Source organism: Chenopodium album, chromosome 8, assembly GCF_948465745.1.
Source record: "Chenopodium album chromosome 8, dcCheAlbu1.1, whole genome shotgun sequence".
Classification (NCBI taxonomy): domain Eukaryota; kingdom Viridiplantae; phylum Streptophyta; class Magnoliopsida; order Caryophyllales; family Amaranthaceae; genus Chenopodium; species Chenopodium album.
The window spans coordinates 62444557-62455548 of NC_137841.1; the positions used below are offsets into that span (position 1 = coordinate 62444557).

The 10992-nt window shown below is 33.8% G+C and overlaps 1 protein-coding gene and 1 pseudogene across 2 annotated transcripts; one reads left to right on the forward strand and one right to left on the reverse strand.

Moving 5' to 3' along the window:
- The first annotated feature begins 1195 nt into the window (after window positions 1-1195).
- On the forward strand, window positions 1196-10352 carry LOC145641946 (putative disease resistance RPP13-like protein 1; annotated as a pseudogene). Its single transcript, XR_014115597.1, has 6 exons — window positions 1196-1584; window positions 3108-5834; window positions 6668-6740; window positions 7040-7071; window positions 8313-8445; window positions 9838-10352. The product of XR_014115597.1 is annotated as a putative disease resistance RPP13-like protein 1 (transcript).
- Window positions 8324-10883, reverse strand: LOC145556219 (3-ketoacyl-CoA synthase 10-like). The gene is made up of 3 exons (XM_081617872.1): window positions 10500-10883; window positions 9802-10386; window positions 8324-9305 (listed from the first exon to the last, which is right to left on the reverse strand). Exons 1-3 carry the CDS (start codon window positions 10881-10883, stop codon window positions 8748-8750), a joined length of 1527 nt encoding a protein of 508 aa, XP_081473998.1. The 3' UTR covers window positions 8324-8747.
- Window positions 10884-10992: the final 109 nt, after the last annotated feature.

Consider the following 10992-nt stretch of genomic DNA (forward strand, 5'->3'; position numbering starts at 1 on the left):
TTTTGCCTCATTGCTAATTTTTTGGTTGAACTTTGACATTTTTGTCCATAAATTCTTGTTAATTTAAATCTGTATGATTTTTAGATACAATCCTTATTTTTATATTATAATATTTTTGTAAAAAAGTAGAATTGGAAAATAAAAAAAAAATTGAATAACACATCGCCAAGCGTCCCTTTAATTAGTTTTGCTTCCACAATAGTATGTATTTCCTCCGTTTTTTTAGATGACACATTTTTGTAGTCACGTTTGTCAATGCGCAAATTCAACAATTGATATCTTTAATTACTGATAAGTAAAATTATGTCAATATTTTGAAAATGTATATATCGTGACGAACTTATAAGATCCCACATATGTTTTTCATTTCGTACAAAATATAAAACACAATCAAAAGGGAATATGTGAATAATGTTAAAGTCAAAATGTGTAACTAACTACATATGAAGATAAATATTATTCAAATAGTTTAATAATTGTATCACAAGATACAAAACAGATCTAAAAAGTCTTAAGAGTGTGAACTACGTACTTCCTTTTGTGTTTTAATAAGTGTTACATTTATCAAATATGACCGTGTTTTAATAAGTGTTACACTTATCAAATATGACCGTGTTTTAATAAGTGTTACACTTATCAAATATGACCGTGTTTTAATAAGTGTTACACTTATCAAATATGACCGTGTTTTAATAAGTGTTACATTTCCCTTGGGCAAAAAGCTACGAAGTATATATTAAATCTTTCTCCTTTTATGGTTTACACTCGAACCAACTATTATTTTTTATTTATTTATTTTTAATCATTTATTTCTTCTCACATTCAATACCCGTTAATAAATTATTGACTTTAGTATTTTTTTTACAATATTTTAATACTCCTAATACCCCACTTGCCACTTATTTTATTTAAATTAATTAAATTGCTTAAAAGTATGTGACAATAATAGTGTAGCTCTCGTTAAAACACGGAAGGAGTATCGAAAAATGAATAATCGACCCTTGTGAAGATGTGAGTACCCACATTTAACATTTCACTTCAAAATGGGGCAGTAGTAATAATTCAGTTCTCCACTTCTTTCCACTTTTCATTTCATTCATAATCACTCGTTCTCTGTATTTCCAACTCTCATCTACAATTTTTCTGCAGTTCTTAACTTTTTTTTTTTTTTTTTTTTTTTTTTTAAAAAAAGCAAGTATGGCAGTAGTAGAGATAATAGTTTCAGCAATGTTCAAAGAAGTGTTAGATAAACTAGTGTCCGAAGGAGTAAAGCAGTTCACTAAGCTGATTAACAAAGGAAAGAATTCTAAAAATAAAATAAAAATCGAAGAATGGAAGAATGAACTGGAGATGATTGAAGCAGTATTGATTGATGCTGAACAAAAGCAATGTTATGAACAAAACGGAAAAACGATCAGATTATGGTTGGAGGATCTTCAAGATTTGGGTTTTGATTTGGAGGATCTTTTGGATGACTTTGCCTTTGAAGCCTTTAAAATGACTCAAGATAGTAATGATCATTTTCATGTTCATCGTTTCAAGAAGAATGTTCGTAGATTTCTTCCAACTTCCTTCCATAATATGGTTTGTACTAATATTTCTCTCTATTATTATTCTAGACCATTTTCTAAAGTACTTCCTCTGTTCTTTTTTACTTGATCCGTTTTGACTTTTACACTATTCACCACCTCTCTTTTGACTGTGTTTTGTGAATAATATGTAAGGAAAAACATGTTCATGTTGGATCATTTTGAATTCATCTTAATAAGTACTATCGTAATATATAACTTTTATAATTTTTAATTATAGAGAATTAAAGTTATTGACCGTTAAAGTTTTGCATTGACAAGCGTGATAAAAGAAACATGTCAAGTAAAAAAGAATGGAGAAAGTATATACTATAACTCTATAAGACATTTTTCGCTCACATTGTAGGTTAAAGTATTACAAATAGTATGAAACGGAGGTAGTTTATGCTCCATCCACCATATTCTCTATGTTTTATAACGTGTTACACTTTAGTCGATACAATTCGAGTAGGATTGATATAGTAGTGCTAGATATGCATAAATAACGTGTGACACTTTAGTCGATACAATTTGACTATAGAAATGATTGGGGTGTGCAGGAAAAAGTAGGTTCGGAGGGGTTAGCCGGCCGGTTTCGAGTGGGGTTAGCGGTTGGGCTACGGTGGGGGATGGAGGAGGGGGGTGGCTGGGATGGGTTTTGGGTAATTTTCTTTTTAATTTTAATTAATTAATTTTTAAATTTGGGAGATGCTGACACTTAACTTTATTAAACAAAAAATTTGCCCTTTGTTACCGGTCAATTGGCCTATTGGAGGCAAACTCATATCAAAGTTAAGATTATTAGATAATAATACTTAGATGGAAATCATGGGGTTGTTTAAAGTAAATCGCCCCAGGTTGAGATATAAAGTGAATTTTTGTAAACTTTTTATATACTTTTTCTGTTTTTTAGTTGCTGTAGGACCTGTTCTCATTGATTGAACTGAGCTGAACTTTTTAGAAGTAAACCGAAATGTTTAGAGCTAAACTGAATTGAACTGAATATTTTATAAGAGAAGAAAATTAGGAGCTGAAATGAACTGAACTTATTAGAGCTGAACTTGAACTGAACTTATTAGAGCTCAGCTGATTGACTGAAAATAATCGCATCAGAACAGGGCTTTACTTTAGTTTTCATGAACTCTTTAGCAATTTTTGGAGTAGAGAGAGGTAGAGAGATGAAAAAAAACTCATATGATAAGAAAGAGATACAGAGAATTTATTAGTTAAAAAAGAAATTGATCAACTAACTTTTGTTTTAGGAGAATAATGTACCAGTAACTAAAAAAACAGATGAAATATAGTTTCTGGTTTGCCTACTAAAATAAAAAAAAAAAAAAATTGAAAAAATTGAAAAATCATGGAGAGAGTAAATAATTTGTTTATGCACCGAGGAAGGTTATTTATCATTTTTGTCATACAAGTTTAATTTTAATAGTAGTTTATTTGCTTTTCTGTTGAATAAATTAGCTATTGAATTATAGCATTATTTAAACGCATCATTTGTATCATATTAACTTATAAACTTTAATCAATCAGGTTGGCATTTTGGCATGTGGATGTAGTGCTACCCGGCAAATTGGATACTCAGTTCCAGAATTTTCATCTAGGATTGATGAGATTAATAACACCTTGAACAAGATTAAATCCCGAGCTCCGACTTTGAGTCTCCTATCCAACATATGTTTACCAACATATGCAGTAGAGGAGCAGCAAAGAAAGATGCCAGAGACCTCGTCTTTGATAAAAGAACCTCATGTTTACGGGAGGGATGGTAGAAAAAAAGATATCATCTGTCAATTGCTAGAAAATAAACCAAGTTATGAGAATTATGTCGTGATCCCTATTGTTGGTATGGGGGGCATTGGGAAGACGACTCTTGCTCAGTATGTCTACAATGATGAGCAGGTGAAGGCTCACTTTGCTGTCAAGGCATGGGTGTGCGTTTCAGATGTGTTTGATGTCAAACGCGTAACAAAAGATGTTATTAACTCGGCTACCCTTGGAAATTTTGATTGTAGCAACCTGAATCAAGCACAAGAAAAATTGCAGCAAAAGCTGAAAGGCCAAAAATTCTTAATTGTTCTTGATGATGTTTGGAGCGAGAGTTATGAAGATTGGGATCAACTTAGGACACCTTTTCTTGGTGCAGCAAGGGGAAGCAGAGTTATAGTCACGTCAAGAAGTGATAGGACTGCGAAGAAGATGACTAAAAATCACAGCACTATCATCCGTTTAGAAGGTTTGTCAGGTGATGATTGTTGGCGTCTATTTCAACAACATGCAAATGTAGATGATTTTGAGATCAAGGATGACATTGTACGAAAGTGCAAAGGACTGCCATTGGCTGCAAAAACCCTAGGAGGTCTCATTAAATGTACTACAGAGAAGAGTAAACGGTCGAGAGATATTAGAGAGCAATGTTTGGTGTGAAGAATATGAGGAATGCAATGTTTTACCGGTTCTGAGGGTGAGTTATCATTATCTTCCATCTTATTTGAAGCGAGTCTTTGCTTATTGTTCTGTACTTCCGAAAGATTACGAGTTCGAAGAAATGGAGATCACCCAGTTGTGGATGGCTCAGGGCTTCCTACCAAACAATAAGGGTAGAAGAATGGAGGATATAGGCCAAAATTACTTCAATGATCTGGTATCAAGGTCATTATTTGAAAAAAAGACATTTTTTCAAGGATTTTACATCATGCATGACCTTATCCATGAATATGAAGACATTTGTGTTGGCAGCTGGAGGTGGGTCCAGGGTAAGGGAGTTGGGGAAGTTGAATCAGCTCCATGGAAGATTATTTACCATTTCCGGGCTAGAAAATGTGACAGAGGTTGGTGATGCAGAGGAAGCCCAATTGTGTAAAAAAGAGAATCTAGATGGGTTGAATTTGAAATGGGAAACTTGTACCGATGAGGTTGATGACAAGACTAGGAGAGATGTGGTTGAGATGTTACGGCCTCATACTTCCATCAAAGAGTGTGAATTGGATGGGTACATGGGCTTGAAATTTCCAAGTTGGTTGGGAGATCCCTCTTTCATTAACATGGTGCAATTGAAGTTGAAAAACTGTCAGAAATGTGTATGCTTGCCTCCATTGGGGGAACTACGCTCGTTGAAGAGTCTGGTGGTTGAATATATGGATGGTATTAAGGAGGTAGGTCTTGAATTTTATGGGAATTGCTCAACTCCTCCTTTCCCATCTCTGAAGACTCTAGAATTTTCTCATATGAAATCCTGGGAGAAGTGGGTGCACCTACCAGTTGACTGCAAGGCATTTTCCATCCTTGAAACCCTTTATATGTATGATTGTCCATCATTGCAAGGCAATCTACCTTCTCTTAAAAGGCTGAAAATCAATGAATTGAAGAATATGGAAAGGCTTGCTGGTGAATTGCTCAATTTCACCTCCCTCGATGATTTAAGGATCGAAAAATGTCCTAAACTCCATAGCTTAGTAGAAGGTGGTTTATCCCTTGAAATTAAAGAAGCCAATTTGAAACAGGCGGTAACAAAGTGGGAATTGCACCTCCTTCATTCACTTAAATTTCTTAGGCTTGAAAATGTAGGCACCTCCGTAGATTCTCAAGAGTGTATTTCGTGCCCACATCTTTCTCTCCCCTCTTCCTTGTTTGAATTACAAATCAAGAGTTTCCAAAATTTGAAAACCATATCCAATTGCAGCACCCTTCCCAACCTCACTTATCTTGATGTTGGCGATTGCCCAAGGCTTGAATCATTGGTTAGCAATTCGACCTCAGTTACACATTTATCAGTTCATAATTGCCCAAAACTACACAACTTTCCACAAGGAGATTTACCCACAAACCTAATGTACCTTTCAATCAGTGGAACCAAGATAGACAAACCAATAAAAGAGTGGGGATTGCACCTTCTTACTTCCCTATATGATCTTACACTTGCAAATGTTGGCAGCTGTGTTGATACACTAGAGTCCTTTAGCTATCCCGACTTTCCCTCTTCTTTGCGTTTATTAGCCATAGAGGGTTTCCAAAATTTGAAAACAATATGTTGTTCCACTCTTCCCAAACTGCGCTATATGGATATCAAATATTGCTCCAAATTGGAATCCTTTGGTGACAATGGCCTTCCTGCACACATTATAGTTTACATTAAAGAGTGTGATATGATACAACAACAATTGGCAAGTGATCCTAATGGCTGTATAATAACAGAGAATGAAAGACACTCGCTACCTTTGTCCAATGGCCGTATGATTCAACCTAGCTCTGCCCATTCAAGTAAGTTTGCTTAAATAATGGTCTTGCATACATTTTTTACGTTTACATCAACTTACACTTTCATATATCTCACTTCTGGCAGCTTGTTGATACAACAATTTTAACAGTAAATGGAACTTCACTCAAGCAAAAGATCATAAACTGGTTATTATATGAACTTCACTCAGCCTAGTTTATGCATTTTAATTTGCACAGAACATAGACGTCATAAAAATATTGTATTGCAATGTATCAATAGTTTTATATATATGAAATTTTTTTATTTTAATTTTTCTAAAAAGACATTTTCTTTGGCTGATTAGTCTCTAAACTTGGGTGATCTTGAAATTTCATCATACATGCATTCTCTTCAAGCTTGGACAATGTATTGGTTAAGAGATACTGAGTATATTGTTTAGGAACATTAGTACATTGTATTACCTTTCTGCCTACTTTTATTTTTGCACTCTCAAACAGATGATTAGTTTAAAGTTCTAGAAAAATGTAGGAACATTATGAATTTATGACAATGTTTCTTTTGTTATTCTTTTCCTAAATATTGCAAATAATTTAATAATAGTGGCAGGAGGGAGAACTTGATCAATCAACTAGCTGTATATATTTACATATCTTTCACAACGCGCTGCAGTTTAACTTCAGACCGGATTTAAATTTGTGTCATTGTAGAAATTAATGAACATTGTAGTCGCCGTACATACCTTCTCTATGTAACTTTATAGTTTCAAATTTACCTTTTTAGATGTTTCTAAGATGAGCTATAATAAATAATATTAATAGTTTGTTGGAAAAGTTATAGAATATATGAGCAATGTTCTGATAAATTGTAATATCAGGTACCTGACCTTCAAATGCAACTGTTGGCTCATGCTATGGTGCTAAGAAGCCTAACACATCTACCATTTTAAGGTAATATATTGGAAAAGCTTGCCTTTTTTTCATTTTCAATTTAAGATATATATTCGAGTACTCCTGATGGTGATCTGAAGAAATATGTTACCTGATCCGAACTTTAACTCAAGGCATGTGTTCACCGTCTAGATTTTTGGCTTTCTCGTAACTATTCAAGTCTAAATTCTATTGCTGAAATTATTCATTTGCTCTTTTTATCCTGTACCTCCTCAGCTTGAAGTTTGATATTTTTTATTTTTATGAAATCCATCAATGTATAATCATCTGATGCTTATATGAAGACTATGTATTTCCAGGTTCACTGCATATTCATTGTTACCAACTAAAGGTGCTCTAACTTTACTCTTCTTTAACGTTCCTTCAGAAAATACTATCCTCCATATAGCAGCTATGAGGATGCCCCAGTTTCTCACATGACATTTTTGTAAATAAACCAACAACTTTATTCAATTGTGGAGCCCACAATAATGAAAAAGTTGTTGATTTATTCACGAAAATGCCCCCATGAGAAACAAATTTCGTTTCTCAACCATGAGAAACAGGGAATTTAATTATTTTGCAATTGTTTCTAATTTACCGTGTTATATAATTGATTATTTTGCAACTGTTTCTATCATGATCGGAAGACCAAGGCTGTTATAATGTCTTTTACTCTCAATTCAGTTGAAACATCCAAGGACACTATATGTAAGAACCAACCACCTTGAATTTGGGTTTATCACTTAATCATATAGATGATGACCTGATGAAATGCTGTGCCTGACATAGAAAATCTGCAGGACCTTGAAAACGTGTCTTTTAGATTCTAACTATGGTTTGGTTTGGGCACAGTTCAGCTTCAACAAAGACTCAAAAAAATTGATTTGTTTTTCAATGTGACGAATGTGCCATTTATCTGTTCTCGAGTTTTGGTAGTTCAATAACAACCATATTTTCTTCATTAGGCTTGTGTTATTCCAGAGGTATCTCTAATAACAAACTAGTATATTCTGATGTTAATCTTGTAGTCACTCATAGCTTATTAATATTACTCTCCTTTTTAGTTTGCTCTGTTGATAAAACTTCCTGCTGGTTTTGTTTCCCACCTTTAGTAAATCTTGTGAGTAGAGGTGGTTATTGGGTAGGGTAGCCCAATGATAATAGGGTCAAGGCCAAGCTTAAAGGGCTTTTAATGGACAGAGCCCTTAATGGACAGAGCTCTTATTGGACAAGGTCAATATAGGGCCAAAATATTTTTCCAAATTAATTGATAAAGAAAATAGATTATGTAAAAATAATTAATTACATAGATAAATTTATATTCATATATACTTAATAATGGCTTTGTCCAATATTTTTTTTTATTTGATATTTTGTAGGCCCGCCTATTATTGACCCGCTATTGACCTACGACCCGCATTTGTGAGTTTTTATGTTCACTTGTTTGCATCATGTTATCCCATATGTTGATAGAATGATTGATTGAGTTGGTGATCTTGTACTTTATTTTATTGCAAGTTTGGACTATAAACAATGGCATGTAAAATCTTTTGCCTAATAGCATTGCACATACCTTCTTATATATATCAGGTGACAAAACATATTGGTTCTACGCGACCCTTCTAGAGCTGCAGAAAGCCTCTCCAAGTTCAGACATTCATTCAAGTAGGGGCTTGGCAAATATTTACACTGCATTACGAATACAGACACTTGATAGAATGGAGTAAGTATTATTTGTTTTTAAAGTTGGTTGACGCGTGTTTCATATTTTCTAGTATATGGATAAAACTCCAACTGGTAAAGAACAAAGAAAATTAGATAAAACTCTTATGTTTCATATTTACTATTATATGGATAAAAATGAATAACTTTAGGTACTAATAATACAATAATTATGTTATATTTCCAAATTTATTACACTTGAAAAAATGAAAATTTATAATTGAATTCTTAAAAATATTGCAAATTTTCATCACACCATTTGTATATATTCTCCATTTTATTCTATCTTTGCAATAAAACTTTTTAAATGGAGTCTTCTTGATCAAACCATGGACTTTTGTTAGGCCTTTCAATGTTCCTAAGAGCCCTCCACACAAGACTATTGCACTTAATACCAGATCCAAAACTTATTTGCCAAACCCTATCACCTCTTTTCATCTTTTTATTAGCTTCCAAATAAGCTAACTCATACCAAACACTACTACTAGAAGTATTACCAAATCTCTCTAATGTTTTCCTTGATGGTTCCATGTACTCCGTTGTGAGCTCTAAGTTCTTCTCGAATTCATCGAGCACTTTCTTGCTTGTTGCAATGATGCAAAAATGATCGAATGCTTGCTTGAAGTTCGGTATGTAAGGCCTAGATGAGGTTTTGTTACGTAACAAAGTGGTGAAAAATTGAAATTGTTCGGTGAATGGTAGGACTAGTGGCCCTAGGGTGGTGATGTTAGCCTTGACTGCATTTCCACCAACTTCTAACACATCTTTGCTTACTGAGATGCCTAGCTGCCCTTCGGCGTCTTCTTTCAAGTATATGCTCTTGAAGCTCCTATTGTCCATGCCCTTATTAGTGCGAACAACCTACCAAGTGCATAAGAAAATAGAAGAACAAAATATGAATCAGAGAAGGAACAAATTGTTAATGTTGATTCATATTGATTGGTTCTTGGACAATAAGATAATTAATTGTTAGGTATAATGAATCATGAATGTTCTATGAAAATATGTTACTTGAACGTTACGTTAGTTATTCATAGTATGAAAATTTATGGTCACACTGCACGTACATTATTTTTAGAATGTTTAAAAGTATTATCTACATCCCTAATGGTTTATGATCGTAAATTGGACTATGCCTTTTTCTTAACAGGGATCAGATTTTGAAAAAAGATAGAAAAACATACATTTTAGTACGGATTTTTCATATCCTTACTTAAATTAAGGTTGAAAACAATATAATAAGTAAATTATACAATATATACATGTATGAGACCATGTTGTTTCAAAGCATATACATTGAACCTTTGTGATATTTAGAATAAGATGATGATGGATATACATATATAGAAATATGTACCTGTTTTAACTCATACTTGGCCCTCCAACGATCAAGGCGGCGATTTGAGAGCAGCATAGCAGCACCTCCCATCCTAAGGAAGCAATTTGGGATCACCATATCTAGTTCCTTTCCTGTATACCATGAATGGCTAATGATCTCCGTGCTAACAACAAGTGCGTATGAGCCTGGATAAACATTCAAGAGGTCTTGAGCCATGTCGATGGCAACAGCTCCAGCAGCACAACCCATACCGCCAAGATTAAAGCTTTGAACATTGTGCTTAAGCTTGTAATGGTTAATTACCATAGCAGAAAGAGATGGTGTAGTGTTAAGTGTAGTACAATTAACAATGAGTATAGTAATGTCTTTTGGGTTGATTTTTGTAGCTGCTAAGAGATCATCTATAGCTCCGAAAATAACCGTGGCTGCTTCTTCTCTAGATTGCTTGAGAGATCTCTTGAATCCAGGCTGAAATATTGCCTTAGGCATACATGTTTCATCTCCAATGCCAGAATATTTTAGGGCTTTTTCTTGAAAAACTAATGTTTTTTCATCAAAGTTGCCTGATTTTCTAGCCAAGTCAATGAACTCCTTCTTTGAAACCTGTCATAATAGTTACAATTTTATTCATGATTAGTACATGATTTTCAAAGATTATAATAGCATATATACAAGAATTTGCAATATAATATGAGTAATACAACAATATTATTCACCTTAAGCTCCTTTGGTGGTGAATAACAAGCAAAATCAATCAAGTAGGTTGGTCTAGGAAGAAGGAAAAAATCAACCAAGTATATGAGACCTAATAACAAAATGGCACTAGAAAAATCGTAATCAAGGTCATAGTCATCCCATATGAGCTTTCCTAGATGGGCACCAACGATTAAGGCTAGAAGTGGCGCGGTTACAATGTACAAACCATGGCTAATCAAATACTGGTATCCAAGCTTCACATATTTAAGATTCACCGAGTTAAGAAAGTTGGGTAAACCTCGTCGAACCCTAACTGAAAAATTAAGGGAGCCTGCATAAGGACCTTCATTCTCAACTCCTGTATTGACAATATCTGTGGAAAAATTCTCCATCTTGGTTGACATACTAGCTTAACTTAAAGAATAACAAAAAAAACATAAAAGTTTGAGAGTGTAGGAGGTTAGAAAAACTAAAATGTAATATAGCATAAATTATTTTAACATGCTAAACAAG

Coding starts and splice junctions, on each gene's coding strand:
- LOC145556219 (XM_081617872.1), bottom strand. CDS start 10,883: ATGTCAACCAAGATGGAGAATTTTTCCACAGATATTGTCAATACAGGA. Junction 10,387..10,499: donor CACCACCAAAGGAGCTTAAG/GTGAATAATATT, acceptor CTATTATGACAG/GTTTCAAAGAAGGAGTTCAT. Junction 9,306..9,801: donor CCAAGTATGAGTTAAAACAG/GTACATATTTCT, acceptor TGCACTTGGTAG/GTTGTTCGCACTAATAAGGG.